The 26,971-nt window shown below is 40.2% G+C and overlaps 1 protein-coding gene and 1 long non-coding RNA gene across 23 annotated transcripts in view; one reads left to right on the top strand and one right to left on the bottom strand.

Annotated features, from left to right (window-relative positions):
- Dlg1 (discs large 1) overlaps nucleotides 1-26,971 on the bottom strand; it is a 496,300-nt gene that overhangs the window by 142,711 nt on the left and 326,618 nt on the right. Inside the window, exon 1 of one of the 22 annotated variants that reach the window (XM_071773525.1) lies at nucleotides 15,415-15,712. The exons of 20 other annotated variants lie outside the window; for them this stretch is intronic. In XM_071773525.1, coding sequence (XP_071629626.1) covers nucleotides 15,415-15,513 — 99 coding nt within the window. In that variant the 5' untranslated portion in view covers nucleotides 15,514-15,712. Of the gene's footprint in view, nucleotides 1-15,414; nucleotides 15,713-26,971 lie in introns of those variants that run through there. One more of the 22 variants, XM_071773527.1, reaches the window with a different exon arrangement.
- LOC139810201 (uncharacterized) overlaps nucleotides 1-26,971 on the top strand; it is a 304,062-nt gene that overhangs the window by 14,554 nt on the left and 262,537 nt on the right. The gene's annotated exons all lie outside the window — the stretch shown is intronic.

Below are 26,971 nucleotides of genomic sequence, written 5' to 3'. Positions count from 1 at the left end.
AATATTAAAGAGTGGATTTTTTGATAATTCTGGAGAGAGAAAAGAAGAGAATATTCATTCGGTATGTATTTATCAAGACACGTGTCGAAATAACTGTCAAACTACTACAATGTAGCTGGCGCCAAACCTTCTATGAGTCGGGCATTTTTCGAGATGAAGATAAAAGAAAGAATAATATTTAGAAATCGATTATTTATTTCAAGATTACTCAGCATTTTAGAAAATGGCACGAATCCTGCAAATTTAATTCTTAAGAGAACTACTTTACGATCAATATTACGAATTAATACCGATTTATAAAGACAATTTTTCAACGCAAATTATTGCAAAAGTAAACATAATTTAAATTATATTGTATAATCTTAATTGGTACATGTATATGTCATTATACATGTACATAAAAAATATACGCGATGTGAGGAATTAAGACGCACGTGATTCTGCCACTTATATGAATATTAGAAACATCGCATTCAAATGTATGTTATCATACTGACAAATAAGAAGCGATATATACAACTTCGGCCCAAGCTATTCGGTAAAATATCAAAGTGAATGGCAGGCGCGCATTGTCGATCGATTCTCAACGAGACACCTCCGTCGGCCAGGCATTGGTCCAGACGGAAATACCTGTCAGAAACTTGGACTGTGTAGGCTGCTCCGTATGGAAATGTCGAAACCTAGGCATTGTGTGCTATATGCAACCCCAACAATAATAGGCGTCACTCGCGCGCCGATTTTCATAACAATGCGAGAACATAGTTTTGCTATTAACCTTCGACGTTTTGCGGATACTCGCCGACCTCGATTTGGCAAACTGCATGTTGCTCGCCTGAAAGAATCATCACATCGAACGCTCGTGGTAAATAAACATTCTCTGCTTATCGATGCGATTTTGTGACATTCTCTGCATATCTTTTAAAGTGTCAATCAATATGAAGTAATTTCTCTTTTAAACGCGAAAAATGTACGCGTTTTTATATGATACCTCTTTCTTTTTCCTGACACGGTGCGATATTACATGTAATTTTCGAGCAAAACGGGGATTGAGTGGTCCGATCGGAAGCTTAACGCTCGTACTTTTCGGCCGCTCGCTTTTCAGAATCCGCCATCCGCCGTATCGTCTCAACGATGTCAACTTCCTATTCCCTTTTCATCCGCCGCGCCTCGACGGTAGTCGTTTCCATGGAAATGTGCGTGCAAAATTTGTATCCCCGGCACAGCCTCGAGCTGCCGGAGAATTCGAGAAAAGCTCTCGTTGAATTACGAGCCACTAAAGAGAGGCTCCGTTGCGAGTCGTTTCCCATTCCCCTCGCTGTCTTCCGCCCGACTAACCCCTTCTTCAGACGGCCCGCTCCGTTCCCGCGCGAGTCACGGACCGGGGCCATGTATCCCGGTTTGCAGGTGCAGGAAAACGAATTTCCCCAAGAAAATACTCGGGGTAATGGATACATCCGCGCGCTGCCTTGCGTTCCACCGCGACCTAGAACGACGCGCGCCACCCTGCAACGACACCCGCGGATAGACACTTCGCATTTTACTTTAATTCCATGTCGCGAAACTTTATCGTGCAACGCGGATTAAGACACGCCGCTGAGCTCGCGATCTCTCATGCCGAATATTTTACGTGCGACGAACTCAGTCTCTAAACAGTGTCTGACGCCGTGAAATCTCGGAAAATGTAATGCGAGCAATATTTTATTATAAAAATTTTTACAAAATTTTTATTTTGAATTTTGCACTTATATTGCAAATAAATCTATTTTCGGATTTAAAGAGACGCCTCCGCAGCGATTACATCTCGGATTTCATTAGAGGAAAATATCTAATGGTATATAGTATCTTCTAGAGCGACGTCCTGTAGCTTTCTTGTTAGAGAAATTTAACAGGCGAGAAACGCGAGGCTCGGAAAAAAATTAAAGATTGTTTCGGCGTTATCACGTAATTTCGGTTAACGGAAACACGAATATACGTATATGTATTATAGTGACACCGAGGATAACACAGGCGTAATCTAAGTCGTTGTTGTGTCGAAGTTATTTTATCATCAGAAGAACTGTGTCCAGACGGGTTATCACAACCGTGCGTAGAGATGGAAATCGGAAGCTCTCGCAACTATCTGTCGCCTCTCAATGTCGCCGCTTCTGTACGCCACCGCTCACATAATTTTATATCATCGATAGTTTACGCGATGTCACGGTAACGTCAACGCGACTATGTGTTCTTTGGGATAATCAATTTAGCGCCAAGACGATAATGCTGTTAGCTTACACGAGTCAGTGGAAACCAGATTGGAGTAGTTTTCTGTCATTTCTTAAAATAAAAAATCGTAAAAGTATGCAAAGAATTGTACAATATTGATGTACTTACGCGGATCTAGATTTCTTTTGTTTTATAATTTAATTTAATATTATCATTGTCGTACATAAGTCCAAACATTTCTTTACTTTCCTAAAAATACTTTTTTTATAATCTGAAACGATCTGTAAACGAAAAACCGTAGTTTTCGTATCGTGTACTCGTTAAACAAGAGCGATAATGCTAATTTCTCCGAGATACGCTATTACCGTCCGTCTCGTAAAAGTTCGCATTGACGATGATAACGGATCGAAAAGGGGATGTGCTGAGGTAGGACACGAGGAACTCGCGAAAAGTAATTAGATGAAATTGGAAGTGGCAATTAACGAGCGAGAGAGGGGGTCCCGATGGAGAAGCGAAAAGTACGAAGATTTCGATTAAAGAGACTATCTTCGGAGATACTTGCATCTATAGGAGCGAATCTTCTCTCACGCTGATGGCGAATGACGAAAGTGATCGCGTCTATAAATATTAAGAGCACGGAGAAAACTGCATAAAAAGTAAAGTGTAGCAAGGGTAAAGAGCGTATTTATTATTTTAACATTTTGTCACTTATTAACGAGACTTTAAAAACCGTAATATTAAGTAGCGGTGATTTACGCGCGAGATCACTTATAACGTAAGCCACTCAAAAGTTCTACATCCACGGAAAATGAGATTATATAGGACCTATACGTAAAAATATATAAATGCATGTAGACAGTGCGTGTGTATGTGTACATGTATGGCTTAAGTATACACGCCGAGTAATCAAAATTATCCGGAAATACACCGAGAGCGGTCTGCATATGTCGGTTTTGAATCGGACATCTCAAAGCAGGAAACTACCGGCAAAGCCAAGCCAATTCGTATGTCATCCGCATCAAAAGACTCCGCGCATGTGTGCGTGACTGCGTATTTTCGAAGGAAATGGACCGATTCGACTTGATCCTATACACAAAATATAGATTCGTACAGAAATAGTGATGAAATACGAGCAATAGCGCTGCTGTTATTTTTGACATCACACCGGATGGAGTTATTTTAATCGAAGAAATTAGCGAAGGGATTAGCTTTCAAACCGCGAATAATAACGTTATCGGAATTATCGGTTATACGACAAAGCTCCGCTCAGTTAGCATTTTACGCGCGAATCACCGTGAAGATCATCAAATGAGAGTTTGTGAAGAGCCTCTTTGGCGAGTGAAAAGAATCGCTGAAAGGCGTGTCGAGATTGCGACGACTGTGTCCGAAACTGAGTTTGCAGCGAATTGCAATCGCCGGTGAGAGGAAGAAAAAGACTTTCTTGGAAACACCGTGTGTTGATAAAGAGCAAAGGAAAATGTCAAAGACACTCCCTTGAATTAACGGCTGGTCTTCAAGCGGAAATTCGTTTGGAGCTTGGCACCTCGAAGAGCTCTTTTCGAGGATAGAGTTAAAGATTTTGCAGTCCACTGACGAACGAGATTTAAGGATTGCTATGTAAGCCGTGATTAATTGTCATGCAAATGAATTACGAGCTGTAAAGACGATCGTAAAGTACAAGATAAAATAAATGTACGCATAACGATGGAATAACGGCCCGTCTAATTGTCGAAGACGGACGGTTACACATATCAAGCACTTTAGACATTGAACATTTCCAATTTCTTAATATTTTCATTAATTGCAAAGCGTACAATCTTAATTTAGTAATGCACGATGACGAAAGAGTGATGAGAATGCGTTCATACAACGGAATGAAAGCTCGCGTGACGATCTGCTACCCTGACTATCGATCAAACGACGACCGCTACCAAGTACCGAAACGCAATAATATTATTGTTGTCAGCTAGCCGCATTGCGGTATTTTTGCTTTGGAATTCGTGCGTGTCACCGAGCAATCAATTCACAGCTATGGAAACGATCACGCGACGCTACCGGAAATATCCGTGATTTTTTTTATCGCTCTCCGTTAACTTGATAACGCTTCGTAGTCTGATCGCAAAGCGTCCACGATCGGCCGATTGCGAGGCGGAAAGACATCGGAGAAGCAGACGCGGAAAAATACGTCTGTGAATTTCCCAATGATTTCCGCTAGGACGAGTCTATTTGATTACCGCATCGATTCGTTAAGCTTGTCGGCGCATGTAAAATCCGAGGGACGTTGCTTCGATTAACTTTCATCGAACTATCGGTACCCTTTCACGGACAGACATCGGGAATATCGGTGATATCGAGTTAAAGGGTAGAGCACGTTCGGTGATTTCTTCTGGTTTATTGATGTTTAACGCGATTACGGAATCTTTGATTTTGCGCATAGGAAAAAGTCGCATACAAGTTTATTAATTTACACTTATATAAAATAAATTTGTTTATTTATTTTATAATTTCTTATGTTCTTAATGATACAACATGCAGTTTTACTTTTATGTGCACCCACATATGCGCATTTGTATGTGTGTGTGTAACCTTTACAATTTTATTTTATATACATTAATTAAACAGTTTTTTAATCTTTTCTTGCTTGTGTATGCTTCCTGAAATTTCTGAATAGAGAAAGATCTGAACGATTCGAGAATGCCGTACAAAAGTTTGCTAAAATTAACCGATTTTTCCTGAGAAAGCAAGACTTTCGCAACGTATTGCGATTAAAACTTATATTGAATATAGTAATGTCTCGAACAAACAAAAATGTATGCAACGTCGTCGAATCGGCCGCGTCATCGAAAACGATAAATTCTCCATCGGGGTGAAGTCGTGCCGCAGCGAGTGGTGCACTCAGAAACTTGGCAGGCAAGCAGTCTTCTCTCTCGTTTTTCCACTTTTCCTCCGACCTCTTCGCCACTTCATGGCGCTCGAGAGAGCGTATAGAAAGACGAAAGTCAAACAGACCCTTTTGCAGCCGTGGTAAAAACGGCTTCCGGGAGAAACGTCGCGGTAGTCGCTGATTATCTTTGATCTTCAACTGGCGGGGACCATCGAGAATCTTGTCAGCCGTCATTTGATCGGCCAAGCTGTCAGAATTTCGAAATACATTTCGTTATGGAGTTTTAAGTAATTTGTAAATCCGTGTAGCTTTTGCATTTTGTCAATGATTATCAATGACTTAAGAAAAGAAAAGTTCTTAAGACGTCAAGTATCTGTGAGATGATGTAAACGATAGTCGATTGTCGTCATGAAGGGAAAGAATGACTCGTACATTTGGAAGATTCTTTGCGTGACCTAGATAACTTTTTTGATAGACAGATACAAGTTTGTTTACTCCAACTTTCTCACCCGATATTTCTGTCGGCCTTTATTTAGTCAACGTTTATTTATTATATTAAAAACCAATTAAATGGCGTGTCGAGTGAAATATGGTGCAACATGCAAATACCATCGCAGATATAGCGAGTCCGGAGTACAGGGACAGCGGTATGCCGAGCAACCAGTCGGCGGTTTCGATGAGTTGACCACTCGAGCCCGAATATATTTGGACATTGACCGGCGGCGTACCGACGAACCGTACCGGCTCTCGATCGAATTACCCGCGATGGCGAAGTGTCGTCGACCAGCATTCGAACATTCGGCATTGACAATGGCGCAAGAGCGATTAAGTTGTACGATTGATATCTAATCCTATTGCACGAAAACGAGTATCATAGAGTAAATCGCTTACTTTATAATTTCGGTTCATCTAGTTTTTCAAAATTTGACTTAAAATCATAACAAAAAAATATTTTAACTTGAAGTATTACTTTGTTCAACTGTTGTTACACTAGATATTTTTCTAACACTTAGTTTATTGCAAAATTTAATTCGATGAGACTGAATTTCAGAATTACTTTTAAATTTTTATATCTAAAATACCTGAGACGTACGATAAATAACGTAAAATTTCTATTACTCATAGCGTGATTGAAAGCAAATAAATCGAGATTTATTATACTATTGCATTTGATACGCTTCTCAGTAAAAAGTAGCGAATATTTGCGAAGCTTTTGAAACGCTGGTATGCAATAGCAACTGACATTTTTCAAGTTACATTTCAAATAATGCAATGTATACATATACATATATATGAGTGTGTGTGTGTCATTTACACAGTGCTCTATAAAGGCAATTGCAGTAATGAAAATGTACGTCCCTGCATGTAGTTCCGATCAAACTTTGTCCTCGTATTTTCGGTTTTCGTCATTCGAGATAAATCGGGCATAAATTTCATTCAAAATGCATGCAGAACAACGTGTCAAAGATTGAAAATCAAGCAACATTTAAACGCGCGTTATTTGATGCGAATATTATGGGGAAAAACTGCTATTGTATAGTCTGCTAACGTAAAATTTTGATATGTATCCGATGTTCTGATACTGCGATGAGGAATTCTATCCAAAATCCATTATAAATGTTAAACGAACGTTCTGGATTACAATTCAGATTGTTAGACATAGTTAATGAATGTAGACGATATAAATAACACATTTTTACAATTATAATACCGTTATAATTTAAAAAATGCGCTAAATAAAGAAAATTAGAATTGCTAGTTTATATGAATATTTGAAAGGCAAATATAAAGATTATTAAAGATAAAACTTCTCGAGAATTTTTTTTCATTTTATTTATTCGCAAGATAATCGCTAATGGGATTTAACTGTTCAAGCCAACATTGAGTCGCTATACGAAAGCTTTGTCGCCTAACAATAAAAGGGAAAAATGTGGTCTTGAGCAAACAAAAATAGAAGTTTTCGCAGATTCGTATTTCATGTACTCCAGTTGAGCGGCGACGAACTTCGATTAGAAAAATCTCACTCTCGGCCGCGCGTGGGACGTTTGTATTCGACGCGCGATCGCTTTCGAGGTTTAACGTCAAAAGTTTGTGATCCGCAACCGGGCGAGCCGGTCGCCGCGCGATGCCGTAACACGAGCCGGATAGAACGGAACTCGGTTACTACGAGATGGCATTTGACACGAGAGAGCGAAATGGACCTTTAATTGAACGATACACGACGTGTGGAACGGACGAGGCAATTGTTTCGCGCCGTTCCGGAAACAAGAGGTCGCTAACGACCCGGTGAGAGAGCGCATCGCCGTACGTCATTTCCCATTCGACGGCGAAATTTGCGGTCACGTAAATACTGTTTGCCGGCAGAGTTCATCGCGTTGTAGAGCCCGTCGAACTACGACGGTAGTTCGATCTCGATGCGAGTAACGCGCCGCTCATTTCCATCCTATTGATGTATTGTTTAACCTTTAACGGCTCGCGATGAACTTTGAGATTTGCCTTTCGTTCGCGAAACGAAGCAGGATCACGACAATTAAATAGCGGATAAAAGGCTATGGGGATGAGTGATGATCCATTCCACAGTTAAAGAACAGAAAGAGGTTGTCATCAAAATTATCTAATGCTACAGATGACTATAAATTTCGACGTAAATATCTTTCCCTCGCAACTATTGTAATTATAGTCTTATTTGTACAGATTGAGATTTCAATTAATGGCACCGGCCGCGCGATGTACAGCCAATAGCCACGTTTGCCCGACCCGGAAATTTGTTCCGCCCGAAGCGTCATCGCGGTGAATGATTCAATGAATATCGACTGTTTCGCGGTTCGCATACGGGGCTACCGATAAATTATCGGCTACCCCTTCCATTCATTTAGGCCCACCGTTTGTACCGCGGTACAATTTTAATTAAATACACGAATCAATCAGTACGAAATATCATTGTGCGCGACATATCAATCTGTAATTAATTTTTCCGGCCGAACTGACTCTAGAAAATCACGTTGAATGCATAATTGAATGCACTTTTCTGAAAATGCACCGATACCATCGAATATCCCGCGCGGCCTTCATTTCGAAGGCAACAGAATATGTCGCGGGCACATCACATTTCATAATAAATATTGATGATATCACTAGATACGTTACGTCAAATACATCAAATGCACGCAATTAACGAGAAGTGAAATGACAAAAGCATTTATAGACTGTAACATTGCAAATTACATACGTATACTTCGACAGTATTTAACATTTTTTATTTAAGTTTCTTATTCTAACTAATAAATAACGTCGAATTTCTTACGTTACTTTTCGCTTTAATATCTTCTAATTTATTCTTGCACGTAGCAAAAATATTTTTGAATGATAAGACGATTAAATATACATCGGCAAAACATCTTTTTCTACATAACTTTTTTACAGCATTTAGGGGATGTAGGTAATTGACAGGAAGAAATGCTACGTAAAACACTAATAGATAGAATACCCTAGATTTTCAATGGCACCACGAGACACGAGCAGCTTACCTGGATAAACTTGGCTCGTACTTCTCTGGCTAAATGCTGTTTCCGAGATCCTTCCTTCCTCGTTTCGCGCGCACGGATCTATGGATAATGTACATCTCGCGTGCGCGCGGTTATATGCAAAAGCACCTACTACTTAGCTTCGGAAGGCCCCGGAACGATCTTAAACGCTTTTCGTACCTGTCGGGCATGCGAATTACTCCCAAAGCGCGTTTCGCGCGCAAACTCTTGCGTGCCTACAAAGGCGCATGTTCCCTCATGCGACTGTTGCGCGCCAATTGATTATTTTAGAAATAAATATCGCAGAGAAAGACGAGCTAATCGGAGGTAGAGGTGCGATATCGCAGCGCGCGATTTCCATATCGCAATCTCTGTATTTGTATATCAGCGAAACGAGCGCACGAGCAGACGATATTGCGTATGTAGAACTTAATCCATGTAACGTGAATATAGAGACACACAAATTCATTTACGGTACACGACCGTACACGTGTATACGCTTCTATAAACCTACAATGTTCTCGTCGCCCTTATTTACAGATTTTATTCTAACGTAAACAGCAGGAGGTCCGTGCGCGTACCTACGTTTTCGGGATTACGGGAGCGGACTTCTCGATTTTACCGCGATCTTCTTTTTGTAGCGATTCGATTTATAAAATAAACATGTGCCAGAAAGCTCCTTTCTAAAAAGGCGCGAGAGAAAGGGAGAGAGAGAGAGGTGGGAAGGGAAGATCCGACAATAACGCAATCAGCGGCATCCCTTTTTCTAGCGGTAGTTCAGCGGCGCGTTAAATTAGTCGCTTTTATTAAAAACGATCATATTTACGGTCCTGCTGGGCAACTCCGCTCCGGCTGCCGCTCGGGCTGCCGCGGCCAATAGCATTGTTATGCAAAACGCTTTAATCAAGACGCTCTTGGCTCGCGGCGACACGAGTAATCGTGTAATTTCGATATACGACCGAGGTATATACCGGTAATATCCAACATCCCCGGTACAATCGGGTGTGTGCGCAGTTGCAGAGTGTGTTAAGTCTCTCGTGCAATTAAAGCACAGACGGACGCGTTACTATTTTGCAACGCGCTATACCAAGCACTTGAAACATTCCGTCGCGGCGTCGTTTCTCTTGTTACGCGGCTACATTCATATCGTCGTGAGATCTTTCTTAATTTTGAGAGAACGCCAATTTATCTCGCATGATTTCAACCTAAGTAAATAACTGCCAAGTTTTAGTCAAAAGATTGTTTTTCGTCATACAATTTATTGTTGAGTGTATTTTTATGCGTTCACGCAGTGTATAATCGAGATATTTTATATTCTACTCAAAATTGGATTAGGAAAGATTAGACCGAGAGACCAATGCAATATCAAAGCTAATTTTGCTGGATTCACATGCACGATATGCATTTGATATATCAGAATCCCTCAACACAAACCGTAATTTCGTTTCCGGATCTAGCTCTGCAAGCACGTTTTGAGCCGAGTTTCAAAAGTTTGGTTGGCTGCGAGTAGCGCGACAACGCGTTCGATGTTTATCGGGATTTGCGCGATGCAACGCAGCGTACGATTTTATTTACAATGCACTCGCCGCGTTTCGCTAATGCGATGCAAAGGCAAACTGGCGCCATCGGCTGTGGTTTCGCGTTACGTAATTTCGTGCGCGACGACGATCACGATTCATATCGGCCCGTGCATCCGTGCGTAATTCTATAATTTCTCATAATCGGCCTATTAAGCGGATCATTAAGTAATCCGGGGACGCGCGCATATCGCATTGTTATTTGCGATATAGATATATCGGCCCATGTGGAAAAATTTTCGGAAATCGAGACAGACTAAATCACAGCAGTGAGCCTAGAAAAAATTTATACAAGAAAAATAGACAAACAGATAACTGAAAAAGATTTAGTTGAAGTTCGACACATCGTCGATTTCCTGAAGAAGTTACCTAAATGTCATTCATGAGAAGTGAAGAAACAAGTCGAAAGTGTATTTCTTGAAAAATTTTATAAAGGGTCAATGTCCGTAAAGGTTCAATATATACGTCTTATCGCGCGCAATTTTAACGAAAAATTAGGGGACGCAGATGGCCGTTCGAGATGGCCGTGGAAGGATGCGCGCCTGCCTCATCCGGAATTTTTGCATGTAGATTGGAGCGTAAGCGGGATCGAAGCTGGAAGAGGAAGCGACGGAAGAAGGTAATTTCGGAGTTCGGGTAGATGTATGTCCGAGCGATAAAAGTAATGAGATCCATTATAACCGAGGTAAGCTGCGCTCGACCGCGTACGGCGGGTATCTATTCTCTTCCCCGTTTGCCGAACCTGCACTAGCGTCGTTACACTGCTGGATTTACACGATCTCGGTCTCCTCGTTTTCTAGGGTAACCACTTCACCGTTCGCGCGCCGTGAGTTATACGCGACGCTCGTAAACGATTGTTAATAATTGTAACGGCTGCCGTCGCCAAGATCGAAATCGAGGCGCAGCTTGTTTATTGAATATCGGCGAAAGCGACAAAAGCGTAGCGATCCACTTTTCGCGAAACTGTGTCACTGACATAAAATGTTCTCAGCTTTCAACATGCACTTCTTGGTTAGCAAAAATGCATTTCCAATTGTACAAAAACAGCGAAAATTGACTATCTTGATTTTTAGATTCCTTCGACGTTTATAATCGCTTTAGATACCTCTTTGTTCATATTGAAATGACATTATGCGATTCTAATCTAGTTGGAGAACGACCTGGCTAGAGAACATCCAAGTAAATCTAGCGAAGATCGATGTTGAAGTAATCGACTCTTAAATGTCACGCGCAGGCGGATCGTTTCATTAATCTCGCCGTCATCGTCGTCAAAAGCGCTCTTCCCTCATCATCTGGGAAGAGGACGCGAAGCGTACCCGAATAAATTGAAATTCGCATGAATGCCTGGGAATCCCTTTCGTGCCGAGGAACGTATCCGCTTCGGGCACGCGGAAGGATGAAAACGAGCTGGGGAAAACGCAGCGAAGACGTATCGTAGAAATTGGACGGGACGACGAAACTGCTCGTGTGCAAAGTGGTTTCGAAGGCTAGTGGATGTGTATACGGACACATACACACACACGTAGATAAGTAGGTAAGTATGACGCATACCGCGACGAGCGGGGTAAATTGAAGAAAAACTGGGTCAGACTATAATGGCAGTCGATCTTGATACCACGATGTCGAGAGACGGTCGCATGTAAACGTGACAACCGAACACGCGGAGTCGAAGAAGGATCGGCGACGAGGAAGAGAAAGGAAAGGGATGAATCGCGAAGAGCTGTACTATTTATGCGATTGAGAAGGAAGAGTTGCGGCAGACGTAGATTCGCAAATGCTTTGCACTTATTGTTAGATAGATGTGCGTTATTAGCTCCGTTGGATGTCAATGGTATCTTGAAAACGAGATGGAGTCGGGTATTACAGAAAATGTCTCGCAATTCCGCTGTAAATAACGGCGCGGTATTGAAATACAGTAGTAAATAAAACACTTAGAGACAGCATAGAGAAAGCTCAGTTAGAATAATTTACGAACGCAGGATTATATTAACGTCTAAACTCAAGTTATATTGCAAATAAATTTTGCGTAATAGGTATATAAAGTTACCTCTCTTCTTTTAAATTATAAAGATTATCTCGTCAAGCCTTTTAATTTGCTGGACTTTCGAGGAAACGTTCATTTCTGAAAGAATATATTTTGAGATATAACTTCTGATTAAAAAGAACCACTATATATGCGCAAGCACTTTTACAATTTCGGGCTGGCGACGATTTGCAACAGCGGCGTTTTATATTTCCTCTCCGCTTCCATAGACGCGGCCCGCTGATTGCAATGAATCGGAGCGGAAACGTAACAAGGAGCGCCTCAACATTTCCGCGGTGTAAAGTGCAGTTGTACTTGGAGCTCGAGATGCCACCGAATTGCTCGGCTGCGCTTCAAGATGTTGCGCCGCGGCGCAATTCTTCGATGTGTCGGAGGCGTGATTAAAATAGTGGCGAACGATTAATTCGTCAATAATTTGTTATTCATGATTAGTGAGAAAGATAATTAAAAATAAAATTATATATTTATTCTCCTTGGAGTAACCATAATTGTATGATTTACATTAATACGTAATTAATCAAGTTTGTTTAACTCTTCAGTGAAATAAATTCAATTCTAAACTTTAATTACTTGAATTAATAGATAATATAATTATAGTTCTTACTTTATAAATACATAAAGTAAAGAATTGTACTACTATGTCTTTCTAAAAATAAATTTGTTAAAATAAATAAAATAAAATTTGTTATTCGCAACATGCTTTCGGAACATTGCCATTGTCTAGAAAAAAATTATTTAGACGTTATTAAAGTTTGCAATAAAATAAATAAAATTAAATATAAATCGATTTAAATCTAAATATGATCGAATTTATATTGTAAAATGCGAGTAACAGAAAACGGAAGTCATGATTAAGAATTGACCAGGCAAGAATTAACGACTCGAGCAAATTTGTGAGCCCTAGCATGATTCATGTATCTGCGTAACACTACTTAAACGTCTATCAAAATTTGTAGGTTGTACGTGCGATCGTTACCCGTGGTTGTTGCCTCGAATAAGTTCGCGACGGAACAGGTGGGATTCGCGCATCTCGCGGAATCCGGGTGTAAATCAAACACATAGGTATACGTTGCAACCGTACAAAAGGAGTGTCGGTATAATTTTCTATATCAAACGTCAAAGGGCGATTTATTCGCGGCGCGAGAAACAACCAGCGGCACGGTTTTGCTTGTAACTTTTCGCTCAATTTACAGCAAACGCCAGCCAGAGTGCTGCTGGAATTTTAATCAAATACGGAATCGCAATTACATCACTTAATATATTCGAGGGAAATATTCGCGCCGCGATAATTACTATTTTATTACAATTGTTATATCATCGTGCCGAGGATTCGGCGCGTGCAAACATGAACGTAGTTATCGCCGTCATCAAATCAATTTTAGGTGACTGAATCAAATTGAGATTAGAGAGTTCGTTTATTAGTGCACGCGTATGAATCGGCAAACCGCGAAGAATGCCTTTTGACCAATGCCTATGCGGCAAGCATTTACGCGGTCCGACAATCCCGACAAGGTTAGCCGGAACTATCCGTAGATAACCCGAGTACCATTCCAGGAAGGTACCACATTGTACAAGAACTCGGATAATCTGAACATCCGGATGGCGTGGACTGCCCGAGAGCTGCGTCGAGAAATGCACGAAATACTGACGGTCCAGATTACGCGTTACTAATATTACTTAGCGCTATCGATGTGTTTTAAATATTACCTAGTATTTTATCTATAAAAAGAAACACGTGCAATCTCTTTCTCTCTCTTTCTCTAGCATTAAAATATATTTTAATATCCACATATTTTATTCTAAAATTGTGACAGTTCTCCGCTTAAACGTTGCTTATCTGAAATGTGGACTTTGCTCCTCTAGAATTCCTTTCAGTATCTTATGTATTTGATACTTCTGGATCTTAATATGCATTATCGTAATGTAGAATAAAGACATGCTCGTTCGTTCGCATGCAGTAGTGAGATTCAGAAGAAAAGCACGAAGATGTTTGCGCCTTTAGGAGAGCGGAGGACCTTATGCATTCCGATTGCGCGGTGATAACTATGAGATTTGCATACAGAATTGCGTCGAAAACCAGCATTTAACGAATTCTCGAAGGACAGATAGTGCTCTTCGGGGTAATCACGAATCTGTTAAAGTCGGCATTGCGATAGTTTTTAAAATCGGTGTTGGGCACTGCTAATTAAATCAAATTAAACGTGTAACGCGGGAAGATGCGAAACGAATGGCGACCTTGGAGTGCTTTTAATTGCCACAATTGACGAGCGGGATCACTGTTCGAAGATCAGCGAAGCGAATCACTGACGAGCACTGTTCGAAGATAAAATCAGGGGTAGCCAGATGAAATTAATCGTCGTCAGCTTCTCGAGGATTATCGTCGCGATTCTCAAACGTGACAGCGTTAACAGGAATATCTCTTAAGTAGAGTGAAATAAAGTAAAATACGTAATATTTATTTAAAGCACATATAAATCTTAACCCGAAGTGTATGCATCAGACTAATGCAGAAACGTCTATAATTGGATCAGAATGATTTCATTTGATTGATATTTAATTATATCGCGACGAGTTCATCGTTATTTAAAATATAAAAATATGGTTCACATAATGGAAACTATGTCGAGAGCAAAATAATCTGTGTCGAATGGTGAGAACGCCGTATCCACGGGTTGAAAATCGTTAGTACTTAGCCGGGCGGAAGATAAAAATAAGTTCAGCGGGTCAAGCAACTGCCATTGTCTTGGTTGTTATCGTTAAGGCTCATTCTTTCGAAGATGAGCGCACTCTACGTGATTCGCGTCGTAGAATCTCGTGTTCTGATCTCGCTCTTTCACGGGTAGAACCACTCAAATCATCATAGAATTCTCATTGAATTGATTCGTTTTCACTTAATTTCGATTAACACAACAATTTATTATTTATGACTTTTTTGTCTCGTTGATTACAATTGCGTAGAATATTTTTGTACCTATAATGTATTTACTAGCTTCAAAAAAATCTATAAAAAATTATAGTATTTTGTTTAATTACTGGGGTATTAAGATTTTAATAATAAAAAGTAATAAGAAGAATCATGCAAAGCTTAATCCTCGAATCGCTATTATTGGAAATAAGATAGAAAATATGGAAATAAAATCACAAATCATACAAAAGGAGAAAAGTAGTTTATGATACACCCACCAATTGCGGCCAGTGGACTGTGAGGTAGACCTTGGCGCGGCCGAAGAGCCGCAATCTTCGTAATCTCCTCAGTTTCTTCTCGTTAAAGCCCATCCCCATGAAGACGGGCGCCACACGTGATCCGCACTGGCACTCCAGGTTGACAGCCGTTCTCCAGTTCTTACCACAACGATCAGCCACATTCAACAATTACAGTAATCGACACTTTGCGATTCTCGCGTCGATTTGATCGTCTCGCGAGCACGATTCGACTGATCACTTCGTGGAAAAAGTTCCAATGAGAGAGGGATCAGTTTCGAATGGGAATTTACTGGTCGAAGGTGAATAAAGTTAATTGTGGAAGCTCTGTTTCAATCAATCTCGCAAATGGAAGATCTAATTTTAGGATCGGTTGATTGAAATAGGATAAAAGAGTAAATTGAGTTAACCATTAAAAAAAATAGAATTATTATCTTTCCTTGATTTTTTCGATATTTTAACACAAGCAAGGTCGCAAGAGAAAGTTGTCAAAAATTATAACATTTCAACAAATTCATCATGTTCGATTTAAGCTATGACAATAGCAATAAAGAAACGACGATAAAGTAAATCTATCAGATGATCTATTGATTTTGTTTAGACACGTCGAAGTCTTTCGAGAGAAGTGGAATTTAAAAGTTTCTCCGAGTTTCGAGTTCGAACGAAGAGAAAAGCCAGCGGCAATCGAAAAATGCCACGTGACGGATAAATCTAGCGTGGCCTCGAACAGGCGGTTCGTCTTTCAACGCTGCTTGCATGCAATTACGACGACTGCATTTACATAATTGCCTCTCGCGTTTACACTTGTCACTGTGAACTAATCCGAACATAAGTTTGCAATGATTTTATCGCATTCGTCATTATATTCAAAGCGGTCTGCTATTGTACGCCTAACACTTTTTGATGGCACAATTAAGGAAAATAAAAATAGGATTTTTTAAAGATGTAATCACAATTGTGAAATTACAGTTAGTGATGTAATCTCGATTGACTGCTTTATATTACACTTTGACTGGCACGATTGGCTCGATATCTCGTGACTGCCATGCGATACAACAACAAGCATTATGCATCCTTATTGAACGAAGTTCCTCGTTCGCGATTAGGCGATTAAGTGTACGGGTGGGTACCAGCCCGCGATGGTCGAGATTGGTACGCGTGGAGGTAATATCTTGTTGTATATACGCCGTCTAATAATAGGAAAACGGGGCGAATACTATTTATATTATAAGTATCAATGTTATACATCTGCAAGTCTCGTGTTTAATAATCCCGTAACGTGAAGCGTATGAGCTCGTTGATTAAAAATAACAGTCGGAGTCCTATTGAGAAAACGTCACGAGAGAAGCAACATTTTGCGGTCACGATGAAACTTTTCTTTCCACTTATTATTTCCTCGCTTCGTTACGCTTCAATCTGTCTCGATATACAATAACTCCACTTAGCTGTGAAAAAGAAACAGGGATGATTTCTGAATTCGTGTAAACCGCGAAACAAGAGCGCATATCATATTGGATTGACCACGAAATGTTTATTAGAATTTTTACAAATAAATTTTATTTGTCTGAAGAAGTCGAAAAGATGAGAAAATTATTTCCTACCTATGGACCGAGATTGAACGATTCAACAAGAAATTTCACTTCAAGAGCAAATGTTACCATGTTAAAAAAGTGCTAAAAATTGAAGATCCACGATTTATCAGATCTGTCAAAAGCGTAACTACGATCTGAGAGAGAAGGACGGGATTTGATTATCGAATGTCAGTCAGGAAACCGACGACAACGTGACCGTTCGCGCCGAGTGCCGAGGAACGCACTGGCAGTCCCGAAAGAGGGAGCGGACCCCGCGGGTTGCGAACCGCGCGAGTGACTGCCGAGTGCTGGAGAGGGTTGCCAGCTAGAGGGGTGCCGCAAGGGATGCTGCCAGCTGGAGTGGACGGCGCAAGATCTACCCCCACGCGCGCGCGCTCGCGCGATCTACACCCCTCCGATCCACCGCCGTCGCGTTGTTGTATCTCCGGCGCAGCTCTCCCGCCATCCCCGCCGTCGCGCGGGTTTCAAACAACTCCACGACGGACTCATCTACCGCGCCGCTCCCACTGCCGCGCAACGAGAAAACGGAAAAATCATCCCTTGGCTTTGCCCGTCGAAGCGTAAGCAACGGTGGCCATCAGGGACGGCGGGGATGGTAAAGCGGCGGATATTACGGCCGACTTGCTGGACGTCTAAATGTTTTCGCGTTTATCGAGAACTTCGCTTGTTTGATAGCGCGACGAGATGATGAATTCTTTAGACGGAGATAAGGCTGCTTTGTATTAACCATCTCATTATAGAAAGTAAGTTTTGCTTGAAAAAGTGATAAAATGCAAAGACAAACATATCAAAGAACATTCGATGTATCACAATTCTGAAATATATCCTAATTCATGCTTTCTAATAGCGTGCAAAAAATTATATACATAATATACGTGAAGATGTTATCATACACTTGTGAATTGAAGAATAATAACATAGGTTAAAAACTATAAATTAAAAGATATAGAGGAAAATAAAAGTGACTTTTTCTTGTTTTTTTTTCGCACATGCTTCTGTAATAACGAATAAAAGTGTAAACTTTTATAAATCAAGAATGACAATTAGTAATTCGTGGAGAAAAAAAATATTTTACATGCAACATGAAGTATCGTATTAAAAACAGAAATTCTGCTTTATTGAAGAAAACACACGCGATGACAGGTGTATTCACAGGATGGGCATTAAGCCTTAGGCGAAATTTCCGCATCGTTGAAAAACGACCCTTCTTCTTATCATTTAAATCTGCAGCGTTTTTTACATGCCAGCGAGCAAAGTAAAGGGATGACGTTTCCGTTCTCAAGCTATAGAGAGTTCTTTCGACGTATGGTTTTCCTTCCCTTTTTAAAGCGAGCGAGATTATACTTTTGCATATTAAGGCGAAAAACGCGATACAGGATCTAAAGCACCGCGCCCATGATATAAATTTTAAATCACAAAATTACAAAAAAAAAATAGAGAGAAAAGCTAAAGTAGAAGAGCGAAAGACGTTTAAATATTCGCAATTGATATCGACGAGCGAAGGACAGAAAGTTGGACATCGGAGGTAGTTATCAGTGTAACATTATCGCGAACGTAGCTCTCGTAATTAAAAAACATCAAGATACGTAGTCTACCTATGCCCCGTGGCATCTCTCTAATATTCTCGACCAGACAAGAGTGGAACAAGAGTCGTAAAGAAGAATCTCGGCAACGAGATATAACTCGTGATGCGCTCTGTAATTTATACGCAGCGTCGGAAATAAAAAAGAATAGCGCGTAACCGTGATGATGAAGGTCGAAGGAAAGGGCGGTAAAGGAGAGAAAGCGTCTGCTGCTGAGACCTTTGCACTCGGTACGTACGTAAGTGTAGTGACTTACGTTGCGCGCCATCAAATGCTCCGGCCTCACTCCGCCCCGACTTTCAACCTATCTCGCGCCCACGATCCTTCGTTACCCTCTTGTTTCCATTAGGAGTGATGTAGTGCGTGAAACGCTTTATCTACCCCTCTCACGGATTCGCACTACGGTCACTTTCTTTTCCCGCCCCTCGCTCGGTTTCGTTGAATAACGTTGGGCTGACATCGCGTAATGCGAAAGGCGGAAAATTTCTAGTGAAAAGTGTTTGAGCGAGACGCGATAGGTATGAATAGAAAAGTTTGATAATTTGAATGCGCAATATATATATCCACAATAAATTCATATATAAAATCCGAACATTGCTTTGCTTATAACCGATATAGGTATATGTATAAAATAGTCGATTAGCTTGCACTTGATCAAATTTCTCTGTAATATTTAAGAAACTATTCGTTTACACTATTATACTATTGATTCAATTATTTGCTTGCATTACTTGAAAAGAACAAAAAGAATTGGTATATATGACGTAAAATATCTTTATGACTCCGGATGCACACTATTAATGCACTCGATTATGCGATATTGCGATCGATAAGCTATTTGGAGCGAATATTTGCAAAATCTGACAAATCGCATCCTGGGTGAAGCTATATGAAGTATTTTGAATTGCATAATTAAAGATTTTATGTGGACATTTGGTGATAGCTAGTTGTCAAGCCCTTGTAAATTATATATAATAATTGAGAGCTTCCATGCAAGAGGGATGTAAGTAAAAAAAACTATTTTAAGAAAAATGACTTTTTGATGGTAACTTTTGATAGTAACCAAATTACTAAAATAAAAAGATGTGTTATAAAAATTCGTTTTTTCCCTATTTTGTTACAAAAATCAGTTAAATCAGAGTCATAATCGTCGCTATCCATAGTCGTCATCTTGCTGATACCTGTTGACTGTTCAAAGAAAACTGAGAGTCAAGCTTGAAAAATGCCTTTGATGGGCTTTTTGAATGCGCTTGTCTATCAAACCTATATAGTAACTTACTAGTTTACTTATCTTTCTTTTGTAATAAAAAGTCGACTTACATCCCTCTTGCATGAAGGCCCTCAATTTTTATGATAATTAATTTATTAGCATATATGATAATTATTTCGTTCATCAAAGATATACCAGTAAGGTATACCAGTTTCCTAAATTCAAGAAAAATCATAAGATTACCGTTTTATTTATAACGCCTGGTCAATGAAAGTGATATCTACTGCAAAAAGTAGGCTTTCACATATTTCATGCATCAACATTTCACAAGTGTTCTTATATTTCTCGACCGTGTTAACTCCAATGCATTTTCGCGTCGAATGTCATTTTCTAATGCACATACCATCGTTCTTGAATGGCACTTTTGACTTCGCGACTAATGTCGATCGCTTTAGAAACGTTTCGCCGCTCGCCTCCTCCGGAGAGTGCATTGTGCATTAACTGCACAAGGTACGAATGCGCAAAACGGAATGCGAACGATGCAGTTCGGATATATGAAAAATTTCCGATGCAAGATCAAAGATTTTCGAAGACGCAGATGAGAATGCATTTGCGCACGTAAAAGCGGATATGAATGATCTAGCCGGGACAGATACCGCATAGCCGCGAATGCACATAGTGCGAATTTTTCGTATTTTTCATTCATTCGTATTGTAGAATAAGCGCTGACGTCCAACAAATAACGATGCGCCGATCTGAATACTACAAAAAAATCTCTAAAAAAGAAATTATAATGACACGTATCGTTCTGTATAAAAGAAATTTTTAATATAAAACTTTTAGACAATTTTTGGGCACATAAAGATAAATATTTATTCAAAAAGATACGACGTTATATAAAAATTGAATGTCGATATAAGTGTCACAATGTTTTGTTCCTCGCGACTAAACACTAAATTGTTGTTTCTTTGAAGAAACTAGAAATCTTAAACCCACTGTCACTCGCATCTATCACTCAGTCTGTTTACCAATGATGTTTGCAAATTCAAGAGTCAAGAGTCGTAAAGCATCATGCGAACATAACGAGAGCGGAAGTTCGGATAGACTCGGTTATAATTTAATATGCATTGCGGGCAGGGTAATATCCATTAGGGTTACTACGCAAAGCTCGTTACCCGTTGAACAGAGGAGCGTGTACCTGAAATGAGTCGCCCACTCTACCGGCCGGCTCTTTTGCAATTATTTACCAGCTTGCAACCCTGCCTCTGCCAGCGCAGCACTCGCTTTTCGCACGGCGTCGCTTTTATACCGCTTTACAGGAGATTGCAAAATAACCGCGCGGATGTTGTTACGAAGCGAAAACTACCAAACGCGCTCTCATAATAATTATATGAATAAAACAAAGAACTAAAATTTTTATTCGTGAATTATTTCCAGGATATTAAAGCGGTCATTATGTTACGTTTTACGACAAAGTGTTTAAACATCACAATGTTTAGGAAAATATTATTGAGAGAAAGATGACATTTCTCTCAATATCATGAAATGTTACAACGTTACACTCGCATTTTTCTTAAACTTTAAACTTTTCTCATTAAGTAAAGATGAAAACGCCATCAGGAGTTTCTTTCTAAATTAATTTCTTTTCCTTACTATATGTCTGTTAATATCAACCTGTTAATATCAACGTGCCGGTTTGTCTGGATTAATTTGGGCCAAGGTCCTCGCGGGCATGTTCTTGTAATGTTCACTTGCACGCGCGTTAGCGAACTTTTAGGGAACTCATCGTGAAACGTGTACGAATTTGGACGAAGGAGGGTAACGGACATATCACTGTGAAATGCCAAGAGAATTCGGGATGAATGTTGCGCTCGACGTGGACGATGACTGTAGCGTGTTAATTATCCCGTTTGTCGGGTAAAATTGTTTCCGATGACACCGGCGGAATTTAATTTCACAAACGCGCACGTAGTTGACGAAGTTTATGCGTCTGTTTATTATCCGAGTTGTAAGACATAGTTATACTTCTTGGGAATTTTAGTCAGACACTTCAGTCTTAATGAACAAAACTTTTTTCAATAGATAGAGACCATTCCACGACGTCATATCTAACATTTCCACTTTTAACGATAGTGAGAATTCAAACAGCCTTAAATTTCTTCGCGCGTTTTCCGAAGTCTAGAGTTTCGCAACTCAATAAAAGATTTCCTGTCTACAGGCAACGAAGAAGACAGAGATGCGTTTGACACGGGTGCATCGACGAGTTTAGGATTAAGAGTGCGCCGGGCGATAATCGGATTATCCCGGCGGCGATTAGTAGCAGTGGATTCCTAAATCCCAGGTTGCACGGGAGAAAGCGAATGGATTGTGGGCTGCAGGGCCGGCCGCGAACTTTGAGAACTCGCTGCTAATGCCAAGAGACGACCGACACGGAACGGGCGCGCACGTACATTTCGTTACGTGATAAGCCCGCTCGATTCGCGCCGGGCACGTACGTACGTACGTTACTGTCCCGCGATACCAGACGCGAGAACACGGTCGGACGGCCTTAAAATTCCCGTCGCATCAAACTGATTATAAAGGAAGAATCGGGAAGAGGCGGTCGGTCGGAAGAGGTAAGTCCGACTCGAAACGGACGTCGTAATTTAGGTCGACGATAAGGAACGTGCCGGGTATTTCTCCGGTTACTCTCCACATCGGATGATTCGCTTTATTCGTCTCCCAGGTGAGATTAAATAAAATAAAAAGCAGGCGGGGAACGAGAAACACGAGGCCATGCGAGAAGGTCTCGCGACAGCTTCGCTACCTTAGCCCGGTCCAATATTTGCCACGACGCGAACGAATGAACGTAAGGCACGAGAAACTTGTCTGTAATATCACGGTTTCCCAAAATGGACGTTACGATTGACATAGTTATAGTTCCACGTTACGAAGAAACGTGGAATCGATTAAAGGTAGAAGAAAAATGGAGGAAGACAATCGGAACTGCGTGATATATAGGCGTTCTGAAGAAAATCTTAAGACAGCAACGTGAAGAACTCATAATTGGTGCAAAGATAAAATAGTAACGATGCCGACGAGAAGCGATAAATTGTAGATTCCGCGTTCTATCGCGAACCGCACGTGGGAGTTCGCGCTCGAAACAAAAGCCGCTCAATTTCCGTGTCGAGCGACATGTCTTGTTATTTCGCCTTGGTTTTCCGCGCGGCACAACCATCCGACAAGGCAAGGCAAGAGCTTTGAAACTGACTTTCCGCACCATCTTTGTCGTATTCGCCTTTGTCGCCGGGAACTAACTATGTTTCCGCACAGAGTGGCATGCGTCTTTTCGAATTAATTCTAACGAGCGCTTTGTACCCCGTGCCTCGCGCTCCTGCAAACTCGCTTTCCTGAAACGACCGAGAGGATCGCGGCGAAAGATTTCGCGTCTGCTGCAAAGTACTTGACTACGCTATTTTGTGTACACTGACTATGCTATTTGTCGTTGATTTACATAGACCGTTATCGAAGAGGTACCTTTGAAAATATACAAATTGTAAAGATAATCAAAACCTTTTGAGTAAGCGAATTTTTAGGTATACTTAAATTGGCAATGACGTATTCTTCCATATATAATTTGAGAAAACTGTGAAATTATATCGATAAAATAATGATAATAAAATCAATCTATCAGATGTCACAGTTACTAAAATGATGATTAAATATATGACCGTTCTTTTTGCTCATCAGAATAGCTCATCAGAAACTTAGAAGTTGAGACTGACAATGAGAGGTAGTCCAGAAATGCAAACGAAATGTTATAATAGAGAATTCTTTATGTAAATAATATAACAGTAATAAAATATGGATTTGCGGTATTATCGTGTACAAAGACGCGTGTAGGTATAGGTACAGTTGACATCGTGGGATCGCGGGCGCATAATAGTAGGCGCGATAGTATCGGCGATAGTAAGGCAGCCTAATCCTTAATTTTAGTACGCTATAGATCAGTAAATTTGATTGAATTAAACTTGTTCGGCGGGAAAAAAGGGAGTTCATTCGATATACAGTTATATAATATTATGCATATTTATGCTTTACCGTGTTGTACTATTCTTCGATGTCATGATTGCAGCGCGATTGATTTATTCTCGTGTATAAGCATTAGCGCGTTTTAATAGGCCGATAAATTGTTAGATCAAGAATCTGCGTGTACTGAGACGGAGAATACTCGGCGAAGACAGAGAGCGCTCTATCCTCAACAGATAGTGATGCACATTGCACAGTGTGCGGTGTCGGATGCCGAGAACGCTCGACGAAGACAGAGAACCCTCTACCTCCTTGTTCTACCGACACTAATTATAGATTTCTGTGGAAACTGATTGCCAAGAACACTTGATAGAGACAGAGAACGATCTGCTCTCTAGTTTGTTGGCGAATCATGAAGTCGGTTAAATGCAGAGAACGCTTAACCCTCTTGTTCTATTGATCCTAATGAGATTGATCAGGTACTCACAGAAACGAATTCAGTGGATTGAAATTGTGGAGTGAATAGCTCATGGCGGCGTATTAAGTTTCGTTGATAACTGGAATCGTCGAATGGAGTTGCTGCCGATCAACGTGGATCGGAAATGGTCAATATCTTTTTTGTTGGTTGCACTATCGATCGATACGAGACGATGATGGGAGTCTTAATTGGAGAATTTACGTCTAACGGTCGTTATGGCGATCTTACATAATATAATTACAAATTGAGTGGTACACTGCGCTTTTCGCTTGGCGCATGATTTTTCCAGCTAAGTTGTTTCTAAGGCCGGAATGATACATTTTGTGTGTGTCGTTACAAAGTTTTAAGTTTTATTTAAGAAATTTATGTTTAAAAATTACTCACACACATTATCCGTAGCAGTAGGAAGGAAAAACTCGTGACTTACCTGTAACAAAATAAATAATCTGTGGTTATTAAAAAAGCGAGAAAAAAGCGTAGATAAATAAGTGCGAACATATAGCGCGAGAAATCGGCAATTTCGCGCGAAGGAGGAAAAGGAAATGGAAAGTTACGTTCAATGAGGAAACAGCCTCATAAAGCACAATGAAGTGTTAGCCGGAGGAATCTTTCTTATTTCCGTGTTCAAACTGTACGTATATATGTATATATGAGAAATAAGGCAACTAATTTTGAGACGATTTTATCCCGCTCTTGTTGCAGCTTGTGTATAAAAGTTATTACGTTGTTGAAGTATCGCTGTGACATTAATAATAAAAGGGTCGAGTCGCAAGAGGTTCATTACTCTCACATGTACAATATTCGTCAGCGCGTTTGTAATAAACTCGTGCAATTTTCACGCAAAAATAGAGAATCAGTGAAAAACGCGAGCGCGCAAACTGCGATTAACACATTTCGTCGGCGTTGTTCGGTTTGATTGTTGCTCGCAACAAGCAACAGAACGAAAATATGCGACGATAAATCGCAATTTACGCGGCAAACAATCTCCCTGTTCGATAATATTTTTGTGATTGTGGCCATCGTGATTTGTTCACGACGAAATGATGAGAATCGAAAACTGTGCACTGAATAGGTATATAATTGATTCACCTCCGCGCATTTCTCTGCTTCACGGACTATTAAGCGGTAACAAAAACACCCTCGGTGGATCTCGCGGGTAGAGAAGGGAATTAAGGCGAATTGATGAGACTGATCTTTCCTCGAGGTGTGCGCCGAGCGTTGAACTCGCTGGCGCATAAATAGCCGACAATGCGGTTATGCTAATCGGCCGCCGTCGCCGCGTAACTCGGCCAATCGCCCGATAAATCGACGAAATAAATTGGTTTTCGATAACATTACCGTGAAAACGCTTGCGCTTGAGGAACAGGGAGGAGGGATGTGGAGGTCAAAAAGGAACGAGGTGAGTTCTGGTAGAAAATCTTGGAGAGCAAAGGAACCTTCGGTTCGTCGTTCGGGCGCGGATCTCTTTGTCACTTGAGAACCCTTTAAGCCACTTTACGTGCTAGCTAATTTCGTGTCGACACGAACTACACCTGATCTTCGTTTACCCCTGCTCCCTCCTCCCTGCTTGTCCACCTGCGTCTTGACTAAATCTTTAAGCATGATGTTGGAACACGCAGCACGAACACATAATTAGCTTTAAATCTAAGATCACAAGATTGAATATTACGTATCAACAAGAGATGACGAAGCAAAAAAAATTGTTTATGATAGTTCTGTAGATTCAATGGATATCAAAGGAAGTGTATTAGTGTAGGGAAGAATACTAATTTCTAATAAATATAAATGAACACGAAATTAGGTAAGTAAAAATAGATGATCAGTCGCTAGTACCTGTGTACAAAACTTCGTAGAGATCAATGATTTACATCTCTTGGGGATATCAGGATAAGTACGAGCGGTATTATAAAAGAACAATGGTGGGCTCCTGGGGAAGAGAGCATTATCAGCCACCTGCTGTTTCAGCAACTACTGCCTGTTCCCTCAAAACACGCCTTTTACACATTTTGCGAAAGACGCGTTGGGGGAGCTTTCAATTTCGTGGGAGTGGCAAAAAGCGTTTGCAACATCCACAATATTTTATACACTCAAATAATGCATAGGAGTTTTTCGAAGAACAGAAAAACGTGGACATCCGCCTGAGTGTAAATGAAAAAAAAAGTCGAAGACAGGCGAACTTTTGAGAAAATTATATCGTGAAAATAAGATTTGGATGCAGAAATAATGTTATATTTTTAGGTGTATTCAAATGTCATGTAGGAAAATTAAAAATTCCTTTAATAAATCCTCTAATAAATTATCAAAAAAATGAGTGTAGTTTTGCTTTAAATTAGGAATTTGTTTATATTATTTTTTTATTCAATCATCTAGATTTAATTAATAAGTTAAAATAATAGAATCTTTGATCTAAAATATGTTTTTAAAGTAGTAAAGTTTACCGTTTTACGTACAGAACGCTTTATTTAACGTTATTTAACAATTTTTCCGCTATTTCATTAAAATACTATGTTATCCAGGTTGATTAATGAATAAAACAAGATTATTCCGTTCGCTAATACGCATGTGATTAACAGCTTATAATTTCGCAATACATTTTACATGAGATACAAGTAATTTTTTAAATCTCTCTTTCTCGGTATTATTTCTAATTATATATTTAAAAATATTT

Source organism: Temnothorax longispinosus, chromosome 3 (assembly GCF_030848805.1).
Source record: "Temnothorax longispinosus isolate EJ_2023e chromosome 3, Tlon_JGU_v1, whole genome shotgun sequence".
Lineage (NCBI taxonomy): Eukaryota > Metazoa > Arthropoda > Insecta > Hymenoptera > Formicidae > Temnothorax > Temnothorax longispinosus.
This window is presented reverse-complemented; position numbering and strand designations above follow the sequence as displayed.